At 43.8% G+C, this 23,909-nt stretch overlaps 1 protein-coding gene across 4 annotated transcripts; it reads right to left on the bottom strand.

Moving 5' to 3' along the window:
- LOC138772520 (dihydrofolate reductase-like) lies at positions 1-23,909 on the bottom strand. 4 transcript variants are annotated; one of them, XM_069952971.1, is made up of 9 exons: positions 23,692-23,909; positions 23,001-23,154; positions 22,177-22,253; positions 8,328-8,442; positions 7,988-8,037; positions 6,649-6,754; positions 5,393-5,519; positions 4,058-4,173; positions 3-650 (listed from the first exon to the last, which is right to left on the bottom strand). In XM_069952971.1, the coding sequence occupies exons 4-9, from the start codon at positions 8,432-8,434 to the stop codon at positions 557-559; spliced, it is 600 nt and encodes a 199-aa protein (XP_069809072.1). In that variant the 5' UTR covers positions 8,435-8,442; positions 22,177-22,253; positions 23,001-23,154; positions 23,692-23,909; the 3' UTR covers positions 3-556. The 4 variants fall into 4 exon arrangements, with proteins under 4 accessions (XP_069809097.1, XP_069809072.1, XP_069809082.1 ...); XM_069952981.1 differs by lacking the exon at positions 23,001-23,154; XM_069952991.1 differs by lacking the exons at positions 23,001-23,154; positions 23,692-23,909 and adding an exon at positions 22,383-22,438.

Here is a 23,909-nt window from a genome sequence, read left to right as displayed (position 1 = left end):
TGGATAATTTTATTTTTTATTGGACCCTTCACCATAAAAAAAAAAACAAATTCTTCCATACAGATGTAAAGGGGTCATCCAGGATTAGAAACATAGCTCTTATCCTCCAAAAACAGCGCCACCCCTGTCCTCAGGTTGTATGTGGCCTTACAATTCAGCTTCATTCACTTCAATGGAAGTGAGCTGCAAAACCTACATCCAAGCTGTTACTGGAAGAAAGCAGCCATGTTTTTCTAAGTCTGGAAAACTCCTTTACAAATTTTTGTGCTTTAAACATCAAGCTCACTCAGGGCTGTTGAATAAATACTTGATCTATTCTGTCTGTAAGGCACCTGGGTTGCAGCAGAAGCCCTTCCCAACTTGCTACTATAAAGTATGGGTTATGTTTGGTTCCCATAGGGAACTTCATGTTACATTGACTTCATATAAAAAAAAAAAAATTCATTGTTTTATTTTTAAGAAAAAAATTCTAAAATGAGCTTGATGGCCACTAGGTATTGTTACTGGAGAGTTCTGGGATGTATGATGACCTTTACGCAGCTATTTCGCTATACTATCATTTACTGTTTTGAGGTTGATCTTTTTCATAGACTCGAAATATGTATTTTACGCCTTTTTCTTCCTGAATTCCAGAAGGAATGCCGGGATAGCTGAAATAAAAATACAAAAAGACATTAACAAATGGACAGGAGAAACTTTACCTTTTGTTCTCCCATCAAAAATCTGGCACCAGTTTACTGAGGATAAAGTTTAAAACAACCAGCCAATACTAGGTTAGTACTTTGCAGACTAAGCTAGAGCAGCATTCTTCATAGGCCCCATGGTAGCCATGTGTACAGTACGTGGTGCAGGATTTATCACCACTAATCGATCATTTATAGCAGGGGTGGGGAACCTCCGGCCCCTGAGACCTCCCGATGCGGCCCGCGGCCCGCAGCTCCCCTGTAGTGCGCGCTGCTCTGGAGGAGGAAGGAGCCGGCGCACACAGCATCCTCCTGTGTCTATGCCGGCTTCTTCCCCAGCAGAGCAGCGCGTCTTCAGTCTCCTGCGGGCCGTGCGCGATGAAGTCATTTCATCGCGCGCTGCCTGCAGGAGAAGACCGGCACAGAGGACCTGGGACATAAGAGGACGTGGGAGAGAAGAGGACCTGGACAGCGTGGGAACGGAGGTAAGGTGAGTGGGATGTTTATTTTTTTTATTTGGGGGTTAAATAGGCTACCAGGGACATGACAGATGGGGGTTAACTAGTCCACCAGGGACATGACTGATGGGGGTTAACTAGTCCACCAGGGACATGACTGATGGGGGTTAACTAGTCCACCAGGGACATGACTGATGGGGGATAACTAGTCCACCAGGGACATGACTGATGGCGGTTAACTAGTCCACCAGGGACATGACTGATGGGGGTTAACTAGTCCACCAGGTACATGACTGATGGGGGTTAACTAGTCCACCAGGGACATGACTGATGGGGGTTAACTAGTCCACCAGGGACATGACTGATGGGGGTTATTTAGGCTACCAGGGACATGACTGATGGGGGTTAACTAGGCCACCAGGGACATGCCTGATGGGGGTTAACTAGGCTACCAGGGACATGACTGATAGGGGTTAACTAGGCTACCAGGGACATGACTGATGGGGGTTAACTAGGCTACCAGGGACATGCCTGATGGGGGTTAACTAGGCTACCAGGGACATGACTGATGGGGGTTAACTAGGCTACCAGGGACATGACTGATAGGGGGTTATTTAGGCTACCAGGGACATGACTGATAGGGGGTTATTTAGGCTACCAGGGACATGACTTGGGGGTTAACTAGACTACAAGGGGCATCACTGGGGGTTAACTACAATAGCAGGGGCACTAGGGGAACAATACTTTGCCCCGGGTGCTGCAAACCCACGCTACTAATTGCCGCGCATGGTATGCGGCCCTCGAATGATTTTATTAATGCCCGACCGGCCCTCGACATGGAAAAGGTTCCCCACCCCTGATTTATAGGACCTATGAGTGTGCAGGATCTACAGACCAAGCAGCAATGTCTGTGAGCAAATGTGCCACAGGAGACCATGTATACCAGTACCTGTATCTGAGGGTATATGCACACTGAGCAATTCTCGAGGAATTGTAGCTTGAAGATTTCTGCTTGAAATTCCTCGCCTTTTCTGCTCTGGCAGAATAGGAGCTGAATTTGAGCGGAATTTAAACGGAATCCGAGCGGAAATCGAGCAAAATGCAAGCAGAATTCAAGCAGAATTAAAGCCCCATTGACTTCTAAAGGATTCTTCTAGCGGAATCCGCCCAAAGAATGGACATGTCAAATCTTTTGGCGGAACACCGATTCCGCGCGGAATTCCGGACGGAAATTTACTCTGTGTGCAAGGGCCGTCGGAAATCCCATTTTTCTCTATGGAAAGGAGCAATGTTGCCTTTACACTGGCGGAAAGGCGCGCGGCTGTGAACGCGTACAGGCAACGGAATCCAGCGTATTTTATCCGCGCGAATTCCGTAGTCTCAACCCGCACTAATCTTGTATCCAGGCTAGAGGCACCCAACAGGGCAGGGCCGGCTCCAGGTTTTTGCAGGCCCTCGGGCGACAGAGCCTCAAGGCCCTATTCCACAGGCCGACAGAAAGGAGCTGTCGGCGCACGTTTGCTCCTCGTTCCCTGCTCGCTGCCGCCGCTGCTCCGCTCAGCGGCAGCAAGCAGGAGAGTGCGGGTGGGACTGCCCCGAGGATCGCTAAATCGTCCGGGCAGCCCATAGAGGATAGCGGCGATCTGCTGCCACCGCTCCTATTTCACGGTGTGACGGCAGCAGATCGCTGCTAAATCAGTCGCTGGTTTTTCATCATGTTGAAAAACAAACGACTGCAACGATCAGCCAACATGAATGATGTCGGCTGATCATTGCCTTCTATTCCACTGGACAATAATCAGCCGTAACGGCCTATTATAATTCCGTGGAATGGGCCTTCAGGGGGCCCCTCATCCATCCACTATGCACAATCACTTGAGACACCACTAACATACACAAACACACATTACTGGAACTGACTGACACAGACACTGACACACTCAGACACTGACTGAGCACTTACAGCTCAGTCTTTTCCCTCTTCCTTGCTGTCTGGCTGCTCTCCACACTGTAAGGTTGAGGACCTTCCAGTCATGTGACCAGGTCCTTCGCCCTTTTACATACTCTTTACATCTTTATCTTTATATATATTATCTTTATATATATTCATTATATCCCACATTCCATCAACTTTTTACCAGTATATATTCTCGGCACTGCACCATGGAAGTACGCCTTTATAGGTTATATGGAGAGCCAATGCCTTTACACAGAAAAAAAGGGAAATTTTGGCAGCACATCTTTGACTCTGTTCACACTGCAGGTTGCACACTGCTTGTGGCTTAAGCACAGACAAAAAACAAAAAGTGCAACAGCAACCCACAGGTGCAAGGGCTTACCGTATATACTGGGCAGATAGGAGTATATACGGTAAGCCCTTGCACCTGTGGGTTGCTGTTGCACCTTTTGTTTTTTGTCTGTACTTAAGCCACAAGCAGCGTGCAACTTGCAGTGTGAACAGAGTCATAGATGTGCTGCCATAATTTCCCTTTTTTTCTGTTGAATGTGGGGGGTGTGGCTACCTCCTGTTGGCCCTCACTCCACCCATGTCCCAAGGCTGCTATAAAAGAGATCATTTGGCTCCTATCTGCCCAGTTGTAGGCTTATTCAGCCCAGGAGAGGCCATTGCTAGTGTGAAAATGCTAGAGTAGGGACCGTGTCTCTGAGGACGCCTTAACGTGGCCACATGGTACACTCTGATCAAATAGTTTGCTTAGATCCTCACTTTTCCATAAAAAAAAAAAAATCATATTTTAATTTTTAATATCTACAGAGCAGGTGTTTACCGTGTGTACGCTGGGAGGAGTATATACGGTAAGTCCTTGCACCTGTGGGTTGCTGTTGCACCTTTTGTTTTAATGCCTTTACACAGACCTTGGCTGTAGATCATGCACAGTATAAAACATCTTCACTTACTCTTCTCTCAATTTGAAGACGTTCTTGTCAAACTCCGGGAAGAAAATATCACATTCAAAGTCTGCCATAATGTGTGTGAAGTAGATGTGGTTACACCAGGGATGCTTCATCATATTCTGCAGAAAGAAGCAACAATAGAGACTCTTATGATGGTACAGTAGCCATCTATGACTTTGTAATAAAAATTATATTTTAAACAGGTTGTCTGTGAATTTTTTAAAAATTATATTTCGCTGAGGGTGGTCTAAAAAAAAAGAAAAAAGTATACTCACCTCCCCCCAGATCCCTGAAGCTGCAACACTTCTGGTCCTCATTGCTACTTCATTCTATTTGATGACATGCTGTCTAAACAAGAACTTCCCTTCTCAGCCAATCACTGGCCGCATCAATGTCCGGCCTCAGTCAGTGATTGGTACAAATTATCACTACAGGAAGTAGTGATGAGGATGGGGAGAGGTGAGTTCAGGTTGTTTGTTATTCTTAACCCACCCCCCAGGCATAAATATGTTATTACCTATAATCAACAAAAATGTAGGCAAAAGAAGGAAGTAAAGAAACACTTAAAGGGGTACTCCAGCGTGGGGGTCCCGCATCGCGGCGCTCTGGCGCCCGTTTCCCGGACACTTTCTGGTGTCTGACGCAGGCCCAAGACGTGACGTCTCAGGTCCGCTCAGCCACTCAGCGAAGGAGGCGGGATCCCGCCGCTGGAAACGGGGAGGTGAGTGGACGTCTTTTCCCTCGGCCACCTCGTCCCGGTCCCAGTGCAAAAGTGCCCCCACGCTGGAGTACCCCTTTAAAGGAAGACATTTAGCACCATGTGACACGTGTTTGTCATGGTGGTGTTAAGAATGTATGGAGCAGACTCTGTAAGAAGATCCCTAGGGATTTACAGATCGGTGGAGAAGTGGCATGTTTAAACAGGTTGTCCGGGGATACCTTAAACTCTCCCTACTGCCCCCCTGTGGCATAAACCAACGAGTGTGTCATACTTACCACCCCCATGCTCCTGCTGTCCGAACTCCCTGTCCTGTCTGTGTTTCTGTCCTGTTCCCCACTCAGCTATGTGATTGGCAGAAGAGGAACACAGCCAGGACCAGAAGATTGAACAGTGGGAATGGTGAAGGGAGCAAGGGGAGGGGGGTAAGTATGATCATTAGTTAGGTAGGGAGATTTTAAGATTTTTCCAGACAACCTCTTTAACTTTTGGGGTAAGAAATGGATTTTCAGCTTTTATTTGGGGTATTACTTGATATTATTATTTCAATACAGTATTAGTACTCATCTTTCTTGTCTCGACAACAGCTCCCCCTATCAACCATTTTTTACTGAACTTACCTTATAACACTCCACTCCTCCTAGTACCCATAGAGTTTCAATCTCATCATAGAGAAGCGGACTTGAAACTAGTTTGACAACTTCTTCTTCATCGCGGCAAATGTAATGGGTGTGTTTGGGCAAGTCACTAGACACAGGACGGGACAAAATCAGGTAAGAAAATATGGCTGCCGTAAGAGTAAGCCATTCACATAAAAGAATATCAATTACAGAATTACAGAGAACATGAGGATGACACGATGTAAAGTGTTCTGGAGTAGAAGGACACAAGCCACATTCTAGGCCTCCGACTGTCGGATATAAGTACATTATACCAATGCAATCGCTCAGTATAAAACATATAGATGAATTTATTTTTATTGATATCAAGTGGGAAATTCTATTAAAGGGGTACTCCACTTAAGAAAGAATTAACCATGTTCAATCCCCACCCATAATCTAAGCTGATGTAAAATAGGTTTCTATTACATGAATTGGGGAGTTTGTCTGCACCAGATACTGAAGCTTCAGACAATCCTTACTTCCTGGTCCACTCTGTCTACACTTCTCTGTCCTCCCCCTCCCTTCTGAGACAGAGGTCACATGATCTATGTCTCTTCTGTTGCCAGGCAAGCTGTAACACCCCATCTGCAACCCCGCCCACCACTGACATCACACAGTGAGTATCGGGCCAAGGGGCAGGGAAAGAACAGAACAGTGACAGCCTCCTGAGGAGTATAGGGGAAAGAAAACACTGTTATTTCATCTCTCTTTCTCTTTTTAATCTATCTATGTAGCTGGATAGATAGAGATAGATAGATAGATAAATAGATAGATAGATAGGAGATAGATAGATAGATAGATAGATAGATAGATAGATAGATAGGAGATAGACAGATGATAGATAGATAATAGATAGATGATAGATAGATAGATAGATAGATAGATAGATAGATAGATAGATAGGAGATTGAGAGATAGATATTTTGTTTACAGTGTAAAGCAGAAGCAGATTGAGCCAGCGATGGGCAAGATGAGGCACATAGTTGGCAGTTGGCAATGCATGTTGGGAAATATAGTTTTCCAGTCGGCACGATCTTGGATATAGATCAGCTTTTAGAAAAACTTGTAACTCACCAGGGTGGCAGCTATAAAGATTGGAGATTAGTCAAAATACTCATGGGGTCTAGGTGAGGGAGATAGTGGTATACCCCTTTAAATTTTATTCTTCATATAAAGCTGACGCTGTGAGAAGTAGCTCTACAGACCGTACATACCTGATCTGCCTGGTAAGAAGCGCGATAATGGTGTTTGGCAGAGGTAATAGCTTTTCATCGAATCCCTCAAATGATTTCCGGCCCCAAACAAGAAGATTTTTCTTTCCTATATAAAAGGAAAATGAGTTGTGGATGGGACATGCTCTACCATAGCTAACAGGTACAGGACTGACAGGAATGACCCCATGCAGACGAGTCAGACGGGTTTCACTTATTCAGGGGAAAAGACAAGGGGGAGATTTATCAAACATGGTGTAAAGTGAAACTGACTCAGTTGCCCCTAGCAACCAATCAGATTCCACCTTTCATTCCTCACAGACTCTTTGGAAAATGGTGGAATCTGATTGGTTGCTAGGGGCAACTGAGCCAGTTTCACTTTACACCATGTTTGTTAAATCTCCCCCAAGGAGTAGAGAAATAAACACCAGCCCTTTTGTCACTTGTGGCTACATATGGCTCCTTAATGAGGGCGATATTTCCATCTTTGCTATGGGCTCTCCTCTCTTCTATGTAACCCACAGCATAAATGGCAGCTTTTGGATGAAAGACCCTTCTAATTTCAATAGACAAGAATAATCTAAAATATATAGACATCTAAAAGAAGATCTATCAGCTCCCAGGACATGTATATATAACATTTGTATCCGTCATTAAAAAACAATATGTTTCTCTTTTTATATAAATACACTGACAACTGGGTGTTAACATTTCCCTTGTCAAAGGGGTGTGTCCATAACCGTCTGTTAACATCACCACTGATCAGATTATGTAGGGACACACCCTATTGACAAGAGTAATGTGAAGGTATAATTTATACGTTATTTATAGGAGAAATAATAGAGGAAAAGCATAATGTAAAGCTCTAAGAAAAGATTCTCGGTTTTATAAAGAATTTAAGTATTTACTGAAATAGACATGTCAGGAGAGTGGACAGGTTACCTTTAAAGGGGTAGTTTACAAAAAAATTCTTTTAAATCAACTAGGGCCAGAAAGTGGCAGAGATTTGTAATTTACTTCTATTAAAAAATCTCGAGTCTTCTAGTACTTATCAGCTGCTTTATGTCCTGCAGGAAGTGGTGTATTCTTTCCAGTCTAGAGAGCAGGAGATGTTTTCTATGGGGATTTTCTCCTGTTCTGGACAGTTCCTGACATGGACAGAGGTGGCAGCAGAGAGTACTTTGTCAGTCTGAAAAGAATACACCACTTCCTGCAGGACATACAGCAGCTGATAAGTACTTGAGATTTTTTTATAATAGAAGTGATTTAAAAATCTCCGGCACTTTCTGGCACCAGTTCATTGGAAAGAATATATACTTTAAAGTGCAGTTTTGCAACTTACCAGGCTCCTTTACTGTAGTTATCGTGTTTAATAGATACTGGAATTCATTTCTAGGTTAAAAAAAAAGTAGAGAACAATATGGTTACACAAAGTCCAACAGGGGCCACAGGGACATAGGGTCAGGGAAAACTATTCACACCCAAGACAGGTGCAGTTCCCCACCCTTGTTCCTTGAAATTCAGCATTCCAACCCTGTCCTGCTACAAGGACCATTGGTACTGCTAACATAATTAGTTATGCCTTGGTAATACATGCTGTGAGTTGTAGTTCTCCACAATTTTGTGACCTTTGTTCTACATTATAGAAAGGGAACATTGTGCAAATGTAAAGTGCTACTTACGGTAGATCCCACGGTAAGTGTCCTTTATATCCAATTCCCATATTGTTCCCAGCGGCGGCGATCAGCTTGATCGGCTTGGGGGCGACCTGTGAATTTTCTTCGGACATATTGATAACTGAGTAGATACAAATGGAGAATTTAGTGTCAGATCAAGTCAAAGTCTTACCGGAAGCGGGTGTTATTGAAGTATATACACACCAGGGATTTAAACTTCATCCAGAAATATGGACTGCTATACCTTATATCATAGAATAGAGCAAATATCAGGCACCACTTGCCCCCCTAAAGCTCTGCCCCCCTTAACATGGGTATTTTAAATTCACCACTTATTCATCACTATATTTATTGCAACAGAAGAAAGTTCCCCCAACATGTTTCACTGTAAAATCGGTTTCTTCAGGGGATCGGGACATAGCATACATGGCTGTTTTTAAAGTGATACATGTTTGCCCTAGTTGCTTTCATTCCCTTTTTGAGTGTTGGGAATCAGTGTAGAACTCTCCTGGGAGTGGAACTGCCCCAAGAGTCAAAGAAAGGATGAGGAGGGGGGAAACAAATGCCAGGCGACACTATGACATGTTTCACTGTACATACGGTTTCTTCAGGGGAATTTATACAGTGAAACACGTTGGGGATGATACTGCCCTGGGTGCAATAACTAATTCTTTTAATTAATCTAAGCTAACAGCAATGTTTGGAAGCCCGGTAAAGAATGAATAAAGTGCTGAATGCTGCCGGTCCATTCAGTCAGGGGAGAATTGTTCCCTTGTAACGTAACTGTATAAGGAATAACTTGCGGTTATGAAAATACCACTTTAAAGTATCAGTTTCAGAAAGTTCTATAGATCCGTAATTTAGTTTTATTTGACATTCTCAAGTCTTCCCATACTTATCAGTTGCTGTATGTGCTGCAGGAAATGTTTTTTTTTTTTTTTAATAATTGTGATTTTTATTAAGTTCATCACAATATAAATCAAACTAACAGTAATCCATATCAGGAATGTCTTATAAACCATCATAGTAAGACACAGCCATATGAAGAGAGCAAAAAAAACATAGTTCATAACACAGGTACAACATCTGTGCCAGAGTCGTGAGAGACGTGGCATCACCGTGCAATCAGTATAGCTCAACAGAGCAACACATTGAACCCAAAAGAGAAGGGAAAAACATATAGGGAAGGGGAGGATGAAGAAACACAGCTTGGGATTAGGGCCCAACCCTTTAAGAGTGACCAGAACGGGTACAATATTCCCATGGAGCCCAAACAGAGTCAAAGAATGGTAATTTGGTATTTAAGGAAGCAGTATAATGGGTCTCCTTATAGCTGGTACTGGAAGATGTTGCTGCCCTGCTCCTTATTATCTGCCACATTTCTGGCGACAAAGTCCTAGATAGGGTCAACTCCCAGTCAACCATGTATTTATGCCTAACCGGTGAGTCACCTATAGGTGAGTTCAGAATTAGGTAGATAGCTGAAATCAGTCACCTGGTGGACGTCCTCCTAGCCAACTGCTCAAAGGAAGTGGTGCATGGGTCTTCAAACTGCGGCCCTCCAACTGTTGCAAAACTACATTTCCCATCATACCTGGACAGCCAAATCCAAAGCTTTAGCTGTCCAGGCATCATGGGAGTTGTAGTTTTGCAACAGCTGGAGGGCCGCAGTTTGGAGACCCATGCTGTAGTGGATCCAAAAAGTGTTAGGGTAAAGTGTTGTATACTAAGGTAGGAAAGGTACTCTGACCTAGGAAGGTCGTATTTTTCGTGAAGCCTGTCAAAGGGGAGCAAGACATGGATTAATGGGTCCACCACATCCGCGATCTGGAGGAGCTTTCTGCTGGACCACCAGAGGAGTCATTCCCACAGTTAGCGGGGAGGTAAGAAGAAAAGAGGTCATCAGGGAATTCCCAGAGTAAAGGGAAATTTGCCAAAATTTTACCAAATTTTACCAAATTTAGTTGCCCAGGTAGATTATATGTGTTTGGATAAAAAGAATAGGACCCAACACGGGGTAGGAGGGGAGCGAGGGGGGATTAGCTGACCACAAGAATGAGTTTGGTTGGACCAGGGCTAGCCACAATTTTTCTATCACCTCCCAAATTTTGTAGGTTGAAAAAGAGAGGCCCACATGGGGACTTGTTGGAGATGGTTAGAGCAGTAGCAATGGAGGAAGTTAGGGACCGCCAAGCCCCCCTGGGATTTGCTGCTCATCATCACCAAGTTGGGGATGCAGTGACGCTTCTTAGCCCAAATTGGAAGAGTGCGGCTTGGAGTCATTTCCTCTCTCGCAGCAGAATAGAAGAGTTTTGGCAATATTGTCATTTTAACAGACGCTATTCGGCCCAGAGGAGAGATATATGCTGTAAATTTTATTTCCCTTAAAGGGCTTCTCTCATTAGACGCAAAGTAAGGATGTTCTGAAAGAAGTAATCAATCCTTAAGAGGGTGCCAATAGAAGGAATAGGTTCGCTCCGCAGTGTGGTCAATTAGCCATAAGTCATAGAGCTGGTGAGAGCGTATAAGGGGGGCAGATTTATCAACCATGGTGTAAAGTGAAACTGGCTCAGTTGCCCCTAGTAACCAATCAGATTCCACCTTTCATTTTCCAAAGAGTCTGTGAGGAATGAAAGGTGGAATCTGATTGGTTGCTAGGGGCAACTGAGCCAGTTTCACTTTACATCATGTTTGATAAATCTCCCCTAAGCTGCCTAAATTCGCATTTGAGCGATAATCGGCTCATGTAACACAGCGAACAATCAAGCGACGGGCGAGAAATCGTTCATTTTGATCTTTCAACATGTTCTCAAATTGTCGTTGGTCGTTCGCAAAAAATTCGCAGATCGCTTTGTGTAAAAAGTCTTTCACAGATTTACCCTATGTGTGAGATGGGCTTAAGCGATATTAAAACGATCGCAATAAGGATTTTTTCAAACGATCTATCGTTCCGTCTAAACGCTGATCGTTCTAAAAAAACACATCGTTACTTTGAAATTGTTAAACGATCAATTGGGCGAATTATCGCTCCGTGTAAAAGGACCATAACCTGAATCGGGCAAGGTGGAGAAATCAGTATAAGTGGTCTCACCTGGTCCCAGTAGTCAGGTGCAGCAAGAGAAGAGATGTTCTCTCAAGAGGACGGACAACTAAGGGCCGCCTATTTCCAGCAATCCGGTAACAGGGACCGTGGGAAGAAAGGGAGGGGAAGATCGGGACTACAAAGACAGGACGGACAGACACTGAGCTAACGTAGATAAAACAAGAATGCAAGGAACTTGTCCTGCAACCCCTGCTACTATAGCATAGGTAAGGGCCCTATTCCACAGGACGATTATCGTTCAGATTATCATTAAATCGTTCGAATCTAAACGATAATCGTTCGGTTGAAAAGCATTTAAGGATTAACGACCAAACGAGAAATCGTTGATCGCTTTATAAGACCTGGACCTTTTTTTATCTTTGCTCGTTCGCAAATCGTTCGCATTGGATAAGACATTGTTCGGTCGTTCACAGTAGATACGAACGCAATAGCAAAGAAATAGCAAAAAAAAAACAATCGCAAATACGATAATTAGTACCGATTATCGTTCCATGGCAATGAGTGAACGTTTTCAGGTCTTTCGCAATAGCGGCCGTTTGAGATCGTTGATCGTTAACGATTATGCGAACGATAATCGTCCGGTGGAATAGGGCCCTATTATCTTTTGCATAATCATTAAGGATTATTGATCTCAAACGACCGCTATTGCGAAAGACCTGAAAACGTTCACTCATTTCAATAATCGTTACTTATGATCGTATTTGCAACCGTTTTTTCTTCTCTATTCCTACGCTATTGCGTTCGTATCTACTGCTAATGACCGAACGACGTCTTATTCCATGCGAACGATTCGCAAACGAGCAACGATAAAAATAGGTCCAGGTCTTATAAAGCGATCGACAATTTCTCGTTCGGTCGTTAATCGTTAACTGCATTTCAACATAACGATTATCGTTTAGATTTGAACGATTTAACGATAATCTGAACGATAATCGTTTCGGTGGAATAGGGCCCTAAGAGCTCAGAGTTAACCAGGTGAAAATCACCTCAACAAGAGAAGAAGAGCCCCAGGGGGAGGAGAGGTTAGACAGAGGAGGACATAGGTGGGGTCCTAGGAGAGGGCCTCTGGCTGGAAGTGGAGCTCCTGGAATCTCTCCAGCTTCCCTTGAGACTGACAGGTTGCTATAAGGATGGGGCAGCTGTCCACTCCGTTGGATGGGAGCACCGTCAAACTCAAAGTTGCGCAAGCATCTGGCCAAGGTCATTATCCTTTCCTTCAAGGCATAGTCATGGACCCAACAGATGACATCACAAGGGGGTCCAGAGGTGGGTCTCGGTTTCAGGGCCCTATGTGACCTATCAAGCTTTTTCTTGTGGAACACAGACTCTTCTAATATGGTGTTAAAGGGTTTATCCAGTGCTACAAAAACATGGCCACTTTCCCCTCTTTTGTCTCCAGGTCAGGTGCGGTTTGCAATTAAGCTCCATTTACTTCAATGGAACTGAATTTGAAACCTCACCCAACCTGGTGACAAGAGAGGGGGAAAAGTGGCCATGTTTTTGTAGCACTGGATAACCCTTTTAACTATGGCCTCCAATGTGGCAGGCAAGGATTGAGGATTGAGTGCGCACAACTCTCTAGGGGTGTCCTGGAAATGTTGTTTTCTTTCCAGTCTGACACAGTGCTCTCTGCTGCCACCTCTGTCCATGGCAGGAACTGTCCAGAGCCATTGCGAATCCCCATAGAAAACCTCTTCTGCTCTGCACAATTCCTGACATGGTCAGAGGTGGCAGCAGGGAGCACTGTGTCAGACTGAAAAGAAAACAACATTTTGTGCAGGACATACAGCAGCTGATAAGTATGGGAAGACTGGAGATTTTTAAGCAGAAGTAAATTACAAATCCATAAAACTTTCTGGAACCAGTTGATTTGAAAGAAAAAGATTTTTGCTGGACATCCCCTTTAAATAAGTGGAGATCAATTTCTATTTGTGACCAGGAGACGGCAGCAGAAAGCTAACTGTGGGAAGCAATAGAAATTGGAAAGAACTGGAATAACAAGGAAAGTCTGGATCTGGACCACCTCCTAGATGTGTGACCACCATCCAGTTAAAGAGGTACTACGGAGAAAAAAAATATTTTTAAATCAACTGATACCAGAAATTTATACATTTTTGTAAATTACTTCTATTTAAAAATCTCCAATCTTTTAGTACTTATCAGCTGCTGTATGTCCTGCAGGAAGTGGTATAATCAGTCTGACACAGTGCTCTCTGCTGCCACCTCTGTTCATGTCAGGAACTGTCCGGAGCAGGAGATATTTTCTATGGGGATTTGCTGCTGCTCTGGACAGTTCCAGACATGGACAGAGGTGGCAGCAGAGAGCACTATGTCAGACTGGAAAGAACGAACAACTTACTGCAGGATATACAGCAGCTGATAAGTACTGGAAGACTGGAGATTTTAAAATAGTAGTAATTTATAAATCTGACTTCAGAGTACCCCTTTAAAGCGCCATTTCTAGAGACAGTGAGCTTGCCAAAGTCTCCAGTTTAATATATCATACCCGGAAGTCCTATGTAACAACAATGACAGCAACTGCAATACCAGGATAATGTGCCAGTGACACATAGATGGACCAGAACTAATGTTGTCATTTAACTCTTTAGAGCCTCATTGTTTTGCCTATATTGACATAGTAGAGTAGATTCCCCCTCTGCAGTCCTATGTAAGACCATAGATAAAACATTATATGGTTCCAACAACATATAGATTTAACAGAACTGGGCAGGTCATATACAGTCACTTTTTGAAACTACATAGGTTGCATTATGTATACTCATGCTATATAATTATTTAGCATGAATTTAGCAGTATTTTAGTAGTATTCTTTCCAGTCTGACACAGTGCTCTCTGCTGCCACCTCTGTCCATGTCAGGAACTGTCCAGAGTAGAAAATCCCCATAGAAAACCTTTCCAGCTCTGGACAGTTCCTGGCATGGACAGAGGTGACAGCAGAGAGCACTGTGTCAGACTGGAAAGAATACACCACTTCCTGCATGACATACAGCAGCTGATAAGTACTGGAAGACTGGAGATTTTCAAATAGAAGTAAATTACAAATCTATATAACTTTCTGAAACCGGTTGATTTTAAATAAAAAGTTTTTCGCTGGATAACCCCTTGAAAATGAATGATGAATGATTTTGCACACTAGGAGGGGTATGGAGCTGTGACAAGTAAACCATGACCCTCCCCCCTTAATGAACCTGGCACCCCAACCAATTTTAAAAATTAAGGATTGGCCCCTAAACCCCTTTAGCTAAAGCTTTGGCTGCCCAGGCATGATGGGAGTTGTAGTTTTACAACAGCTGGAGGGCCAAGGTTCCCCAACCCTGCTATAACCCATCATTTTTGCATAAAACACCCATCTATATAATATAATACCTGCTGCAGTCCTATGTAAAGACCACACACACTATAGACGAGATGTGTCGGATGTAACAGAACTGAATTTGTAATGATGAGGGCGAGCGGTGCCAAATGACAAGCTCAGCTCTGCTACATCTGCATAGACTTTGCATCCTGCTAATTTCAGCATCAGTCCGGGCAGGAGAGAAGAAGCTCTGTATTCTGTCATGTTGCCAAATTTGATGCAATCGATAGACGACGCCTTAAAGGGAGAAGTCCCTCGAAGCCTTTTCTTACCTCTGGCAGGAAGCCTCTCTCCGCTATAAGGATAGGGATGTGTTTGTGATGCTGTTTGTTTACAGCCCTGTGGGTGCGGAGGGTTGACTGGCAGCAGATGCACAGCAGAACAGGACGGGATGGATATAATGGCTGGGGGCGGAGCTTCACTTCCCTATTTACAAAAGAACCTTTTATGTTTTTTTTTTGTTTTTTTTAGGCTTGAAAGCAGGAACCATACGGTAAAAAGCGAATCCCTCAATTCTATAGGATTGGACGTTTCTGCTTCTCAGTATAAATCCGATAGGGTGTAACATGTCTCTATGGCTTAAAGGGAACTTTCCGGTGACTTCTCATCTTTAAAGTGAATCTAATTTTTTAAAATCACAGGGTCACTCACAAGTCCAGCATACTGCGCTCCTCATTTTCTCCAGATATACAGATCCTCCAGCGGATGGTAAAACGCCACTACCTAGTGATAATGTTTTATGGATCCCTACCATCCAATCAGTAAGTGCGGAGATCCCTTACAATATACATAGCCACAAAAATTGGATATAAAAAGTAGATATCTTTAGTAATAACACATAACATAAAGGCAATTGAAAACATGAAATATTGCAGACTGTGCGATAAGGGTTAGATCAGTGATTTTCAACCTTTTTTGAGCCGCAGCACACTTTTTATACTTAAAAAATCCCGGGGCACCCCCCCAACCAAAATGGCACAAAATGACACTAAAACAGTATATATTATACATATAGTTAATAATATGGATTCTAAATGTATTTATATATGAAACCTGGGCCTGTTTTCTTCTCTCCCCCTTTACTTCTCTCCCCCTATACTTCTCTCCCCCTATACTTAGCTCCCCCATACTTCTCTCCTGTGCTTCTCTCCACCAAACTTCTCTCCCCCCTTTCTCTCCCCCATCCCCATGTTTCTCTCCCCCCTGCTTCTCTCCCCTGTTTCTCCCCCATCCCCATGCTTCTCTCCCCTATCCTTCTCTCCCTGTCTCTCCCCCCGTTTCTCCCCCATGCTTCTCTCCCCCATCCCCATGTTTCTCTCCCCCATCTCCAGGTTTCTCTCCCCCATCTCCAGGTTTCTCTCCCCCATTTTTTTCTCCTGTTGTTCTCCCCCATCCCCAGGTTTCCCTCCCTTCCTTTCTCTCCCCCATCCCCATGTTTCTCTCCCCCCTGCTTCTCTCCCCTGTTTCTCCCCCATCCCCATGCTTCTCTCCCCTATCCTTCTCTCCCTGTCTCTCCCCCCTGTTTCTCCCCCCCTGTTTCTCCTGTTTTTCTCCCCCATCCCCAGGTTTCTCTCCCCCCCCCTTTCTCCTCACCTCCTCCGAGATGGTCGCCGCTGCTGTCCGCCTCACCTACTGGCCGCCCGTAGGGCCCGGACGTGCTCCTCCAATCAGCAGAGACCGGGAGTGTGGTGCGCTGCGGCACAGCGTAGCGCACGCGTTGATTGGATGCGTGCATCACGGCCCGCCGCAGCGCACTGCGCTCCCAGTCTCCGCTAATTGGATAGGAGGAGCACGTCCGGGCGGCCAGTAGGTGAGGGGACAGCAGCAGAGGGGGCGATCTGCAGGGGCACCATAGTTTGGGGAACTTTCCCTGCGGCACACCCGACCATGTGTCGCGGCACACTGGTTGAAAATCACTGGGTTAGATAACTAAACCTATTGGGGCTATAGGAAATATAATATATCTGAAGTGCAAATGACAGTGCAAGTAATAAGAGAGTCCATCCGAGAGTCATTTCAAACAATAGACAAGTTATATATTATACCGTCATAGTACAGCGGTGCCTTGGATTACGAGCATAATTCGTTCCAGGACCGCGCTTGTAATCCAAATCCACTCTTACACCAAAGCAAATTTTCCCATAAGAAATCATAGAAATGCAGACAATTGGTTCCACACCCCGAAAATAATGATTTTTTATCCTTAATAACATGTAAAACAGATGAAACAAACATTCAGAAACATCAGAATATGTGATATTATAAGTTACTGTATAGTAATGGAGAGGATGGGAAACACAAGAGACTGCAGGGAGCATGGAGGAATGAGCAGGACAGATGTGGGCACATACATGCAGCGCTCTCTGTCCGGGGAGAAAGGGGTTACAGCTATGGAGAGATTACCCCCACAGTCCTGTCCCCTGATGCAAGCCCCAGCCTGAGGTGGATTTGCTATGATTTGGAAGGTGAGGGAGACTTCCTGGGTCAGAGTACAGTGCTGTAGACCCCGCTATGCAGACCATGCCCCTCCCCCACTCCCCCTCCCACCCAGTACAGGGAGCTCTTAAACCAAAGCAATGCTCTTAGACCAAGTCACAATTTTGAAAAACTGTGAGCTCTTAAACCAAAACTCTCTTAATCCAAGTTACTCTTAAACCAAGGTACCACTGTACTTATATGTTATATCTCGTTATTATCACCTGGTAAAGCACCGTCAGTAAGCCCATCTGACACGTTTCTTACCCTGCGCTCACCAATACATATACATCACGGTATTGTTGCACAGACCCCGAGTAAAAACTAACATCTTACTCATTAACCTATTATCTCACAAGTCTGGTCAAATCCCCAACGTACTTTTCGCAATCATAAAGCAATCCTTTTGCTTCCTCAGGGGACGCCCCCTGAGGAAGCAAAAGGAGAAGCAATGTATTTAAAAAAAAAAAAAAAAAAAAAAAAGAACCCTTTAACCTCTGGTCCTCTGTAAATCTGCTCTGCCATTGATCTGAATCCCCTCCTGCCTGGCTCTCTCTCTCTCACTGGCAGAAAAGCCAAAGTCTTTCCGCTCTGCAGAGGTTGTCAGTGAGGAGAACAGCAGAGTAATGTTGCTGCTGTGTATGGGAGCACTGGTCACATTACCCTCCTCCCGCTCCTCACACTGACAGAGAGGTTGGGACAGTTTCTAAGAAACCTCCTGACAGTTTCCAGTTTTTGTTTATTGAATTGAACTCCGCTCACTTAGGGCCCTATTCCACGGGACGATTATCGTTCAGATTATCGTTAAATCGCTCGAATCTAAACGATAACCGTTCGTTTGAATAGCAGTTAACGATTAATGACCGAACGAGAAATCGTTAATCTTTTAATAAGACCTGGACCTATTTTATCGTTTCTCGTTCGCAAATTGTTCGCAGTAATGACGGACGCAATAGCGACGACAAGAAGACCGCAAGAACGATCATAAGTAACGATCATCGTTCCATGTAAATGGGTGAACGATTTCAGGTCTTTGGCAATAGCGGTCGTTTGGATCGTTTATCGTTAACGAATATGCGAAAGATAATCGTCCCGTGGAATAGGGCCCTTATTTTCGGGTAGCTGCAGGATGGAGGTAGTTAAGGTGGAGTCCTCTCAGCTAGCCTGATGTCTAGGCGCGGCCTGAAGCCCAAGAGGTCCTAAAGTGAAGCTTAGAGCTTCATTGAATATAAGAATGTATAACCTTTCCAGTCTTTGGTTATCTCGATATATAAATATAAAGAAGATGGGACCCTTTAGGTCACTGTCACTCTGTGGAACCCCTTGATAAGCACTGGTACTGCTAACTGAGGTCTCTCCTGGGATCTTTCTTTCTATCACTGGACTCTCACTACTCTAAACTCCTTCTCTCCACAGGATTGGGCAGGGTCCTCCTCCCACTTTATACAGTTTTTCATCTTAATGTGCCTGTTTAACTGGTCACTTGCTCTGGCCTTAAAGGGGTACTCTGGTGATTTTTTATTTTTATTTTTTTTTTCAAATCAACTGGTTATACAAAGTTATATAGATTTGTAATTTACTTCTATTTAAAAAAATCTCCAGTCTTTCAGTACTTATCTGCTGCTGTACGTCCTGCAGGAAATGGTGTGCTCATTTTAGCCTGGAAAGCAAGAAAGGTTTTTCTATGGGTATTTGCTGCTGCTGCTGGAGTTCCTCTCCAGATCATTCCTTCTCATAGCTAGTACACTGTCAAGGAATCCAACCCTCGATCAGGTTACATTACGGCCTTTTTCCCCAAAAAATACTTTGGTACTGGTAGATAAGTTTTTCTTATCCTAATGGACAATACGATGCATTCTGCATTGGTTTACCTTTCCCCCATTATAGAGCAACACACAAGGACATCGCAGCTGGTGGATCTCATAATTAGTTCTCCATGTGTATCTGTTACTGGATATATATATATATATATATATATATATATATATATATATTGCAGTGAAATGATAGAATCAGGGATTTGATCAAATCCCGGGAAATGATGGAATGACCGCGCCGTTGCATCATTTCCCTAGGGGGCGGAGGCCGACGGGGAGCGGAGTGGCACACCTCCCGGCAGGCATACGGGGGCGGGACGGGGGAACGGACAGGTCGGGGGAGCAGGAGGTACGTAGCAAAGGAAACTAGCGGAACAGGGAGCAGAGAGGCACATTGTTTTTCTGTCTAAGGTAACTAAAGATGGAGTCTGGCTTGTGACACAGAGCTCTGCCACTAGGGGCAGTATACTGCTTTATAGCAGACGGATATGTATGCAGTAGCTCCCCCTAGTGACGCCTACAGGCAATTAGTGTGTTATTATTTAAAGGTAAAACCACAAAGTCTTAGAATATCACTATATTTTTATCCACAAGATTGTATTATTGTGTGCTAATGGGCCTTAGACACACTTGGGACTGCAATTAAACGCAATGGAGGTGCACCTCACAAATAGGAATATTGTGCAAACAACAAGTTCAGTAAAAAGCTGAGGGCACTCACCGAGATATTGCGATGCTCCTTTATTTCAACATGTGGTAAAACCTTCGGTGACAAATGTCAGTGTTCAGCAGACGCCAAACCACTTCACATATACAACACAGACATGACGGCCATTTCGCGCGCATGCTTGCTTCATCAGATGTGATGAAGATCTGATGTGATCAGATCTGATGAAGCGCGCATGCACGCGAAATGGCCGTCATGTCTGTGTTGTATATGTGAAGTGGTTTGGCGTCTGCTGAACAGTGACATGTGTCACCGAAAGTTTTACTACATGTTGAAATAAAAAAGCATCGCAATATCCTGGTGAGTGCCCTCAGCTTTTTACTGAACTCAATATTATTTAAAGGGATATTCTAATTTCGAAAAATACATACATTGGTGGAGATTTATCAAACATAGCGTAAAGAAGAATTGGCTCAGTTGCCCCTAGCAACCTATCAGATTCCACCTTTCATTTTCCAAAGAGTCTGTGAAGAATCAAAGGTGGAATCTGATTGGTTACTAGGGGCAACTGAGCCAGTTTCACTTTACACCATGTTTGATAAATCTCCCCCATTGTCTTAATTCTGTAGGATTTTCCTATTCCCAAAATGCAGCTGAAAGTAGGATAACAGTCACAGCCCAAAATGTGTTGGTTTTTTTTAATGTTTTTTTTTTTTTATGCAATGAAAAAAGATTGAACCTTTCGACCTTTTCCTTTTTTATGCAGTTTTTAAGGCTATGCCCCTTTTTTTTTAAATCGACCACTCACCCTAAACATCAGAATTTTTTAAACATTTTTTCCCCATTGACATAACACCTTCTAAGTAGCTGAAAAATCCGGATGACTTTTCTGGAAGCTTCTCTGCAGCACTTGGGCTATGACAATTTCCTGGTCTACACCCCTTGGATTCCGTTTTGCTGTGTCTTGCCGTATCAGTTTCCTTTCTCATTGATGCATTATTAGGCGCATTCATACTATTGTCTGCCAAAAATTCTCCCATATGCTCCAAGCAGAAGACGCTATATATATCCCTGCCTGCAGAACAGTAGAAGCCCCTAGCAGTGCCCACTGTGCTGCTTCTTTACAGACAAGAAATCTCAGTCTACAGTCTACACCTGGGTCAGTGAAACTTCCAAAAATAGCGCCACTCCTGTCCTCAGGTTGTGTCTGGTATTACAACTCTGCGCCATTTATTAAACGGAACTGAGCTGCAACACCACACACAAACTGAGAAAAAGAGTGGTACTGTTTCAGCGGTGTTTTTCTAATCCTGAAAATCTGCAGTGTCTTTCTAATCCTGAAAATCTGCAGCGTATCTGCCCTGTGTGAGCACACCCTCTAAAGGGGTAGTTCAGCAAAAAAAAAAAAAAAAAAAAAAACAACCTCTTTCAACGTCACTGGTGTCTGAAAGTGCCAGAGATTTGTAATTTACGTCTATTAAAAAAAGTCTTCCAGTACTTATCCGCTGCTGCATGTCCTGCAGGAAGTTGTGGATTGTCTTCAGTCTGAAACAGTGCCATAATTTTCTTTAGTATGCCCCCACCCCACCCCATTACTCATTACTCATTGATTTTCTATCCTAAGGGTTAGGGTAGTTTTAAACTACGGAACCCGAGCGGAGGATTTCCGACGGACTCTGTAGCTCATTCCTGCTCACGGCCGCGCTACCTTTCCGCTGGCTTCATAGACACTCTTCTATAGGCGGCCAGATTCCGCTACCCGCCCAAAGAATTGACATGTCAATTCTTTGGGCGGAATGCGGAATCTGCCCGTGCATAGAATGGTGTCTATGGCACGGGCGGACAAGCGCGTGGCCACGAGCGGGTACGAGCTACAGAGTCCGTCAGAAATTCTCAGCTCGGGTTCCGTAGTGTGAACCTGCCGTAAGCCATCAACTTTTTTCTCCTAGAAAATCTTCTTTTTACCTAATTGAGTCATCAGGATATTGTATAAGTAAGTATGTGATTTTTCAGCTGCTGTATGTGCTGCAGGAAGTGGTGTATTCTCTACAGTCTGACACAGTGCTCTCGGCTGCCACCTCTGTCCATGTCAGGAACTGTCCAGAGCAGCAGCAAATCACCATAGAAAACCCCTCTTGCTCTCCAGACTGTAAAGTATACACCACCTTCTTCTGCAGGACATACAACAGCTGATAAGTTTTTAAAGAAGTAAATTACAAATCTCTGGAACTTTCTATCACCAATTGATTTAAAAGATTTTTTTTGCTGAATTTCCCCTTTAAGTGTTTTGGAAGTCCTTGGCATTGGTACAATATGACTATGTGATCCTCAACTTTTTTTGTACCAGGACTCTTCCCTAATGTCACCCACTAGGATATGTTAGGATATGATCAGGCCTACAGGCCGGAGGCACTCACCTCTGGTTATAGCCGACTTCTGCCAGCAGTATAGCACGAGCGGCCTGATCTGCAATGGTTTCCCTTTATCTCTGGCACTGTCATAAAACAAGCAGGAACCTTCATTCAGCCAGTTACGCAATACGTCACATACAGGGGCAGATAATGATTAACAGAAGACATGTGGGGATACATGAACACATATGTGCACATATATACAGACATACCGGGGGAGATTTATCAAACATGCTGTAAAGTGAAACTGGCTCAGTTGTCCCTAGCAACCAATCAGATTCCACCTTTCATTTTTCAAAGAGTCTGTGAGGAATGAGAAGTGGAATCTGATTGGTTGCTAGGGGCAACGGAGACAGTTTCACTTTACACCATGGGGGAGATTTATCAAACATGGTGTAAAGTGAAACTGGCTCTGTTGCCCCTAGCAACCAATCAGATTCCACTTTTCATTTCACACAGACTCTTTGGACAATGAAAGGTGGAATCTGATTGGTTGCTAGGGGCAACTGAGCTAGTATCACTTTACACCATGTTTGATAAATCTCCCTCCATGTTTGATAAATCCCCCCCCCCCCTCACGTTTTAATGTTTTGGCCATTTTTTTATGCTCATGTTCAAAAGGTAATTCTAATAGGCTTTGTGACCATATAATGTTCCAGTATAACCTTTGATTTGTACCGAGTCAAAGTACTGCATCCATAGAGTCCTAATGGGCTATACTAAACCTGCATAGCCCTTGCAATTTTATATGAAGGAATCTAGAGTAAAAACAAAATATCACAATATTCAACCCTTAAAGGGAATCTATCAGAAAACTTGTCCATACTAACCTGTTAGCACAGACAGATTAGTGTTGCAGCACTGAGAGGAGTGCTATGCTCCTTTTGTAAATCAGCAGTCCAGTTCTCAAGATATTGCCTTAAAATGTAATATGCAAATGAGCTTCATTGGTACACTGGAGGTGATCCAAGAGCCCCCAGTACACTGTAATATAAAATGTTTCATTAGTATTTATGATAATTCAGGCTGGGTGTGATGTCACAACATAATCATCATGAATATTGATAAGACAACGTCATTAGCAGGCTGGGAAAGCAGAGCACTGGGGTTTTGGGACAGCTTTCAGTGTACCAAGGAAGCTCTTATGCATGTAATATTTTAGGGTAATATCTCAGGAACCGGACCACCGATTTACAAACGGAAAACAGGGTTCATCTCAGCAGTGCATTGATGATCTTTCTATGTAAGCAGGTTAATATGGGCTAGGTTTCTGAATTTCCCTTTAAATAGCCTTAAAACATGACTGGGGTATCATATACCGAAGCAATAGTTACTATTTCTCTCTCTAAGGAGATTCTTGGCAGTGACGTTTCAAGGTTCTGTAAGAGCCAAACATGAATTTGAAGGTATGCAACCTCCAAGGGGCAAGGGTGGGGTTAATATGTCCTTAGCACTATATGGTGGGGTGTTTATATGCCCATAGTATTGTATCTACATTATATAGATTAGAAAATTCCCTACTCTGGGTTATAGAACCAGCTGGATGTCTCATGAGGGTATTAGCGATGGTCCGTGACCGATAAGTATTATCAACGCCCACACTCTGGACTGCCTCCTATACGTTGCTTCATATACCAGGACAATAGGCTTCTATGTTGTCAGCGTCCCAGGGAGATGTTCTTGTTGTAGGGTATGAAATCCGTCCTCCGTCTTGTGGGCAGTGTGACAGGATGGCTGAC

Source organism: Dendropsophus ebraccatus, chromosome 1, assembly GCF_027789765.1.
Source record: "Dendropsophus ebraccatus isolate aDenEbr1 chromosome 1, aDenEbr1.pat, whole genome shotgun sequence".
Classification (NCBI taxonomy): Eukaryota; Metazoa; Chordata; class Amphibia; order Anura; family Hylidae; genus Dendropsophus; species Dendropsophus ebraccatus.
Note: the sequence above shows the minus strand (reverse complement) of the source record. Positions and strands in the feature narration are given on the sequence as shown.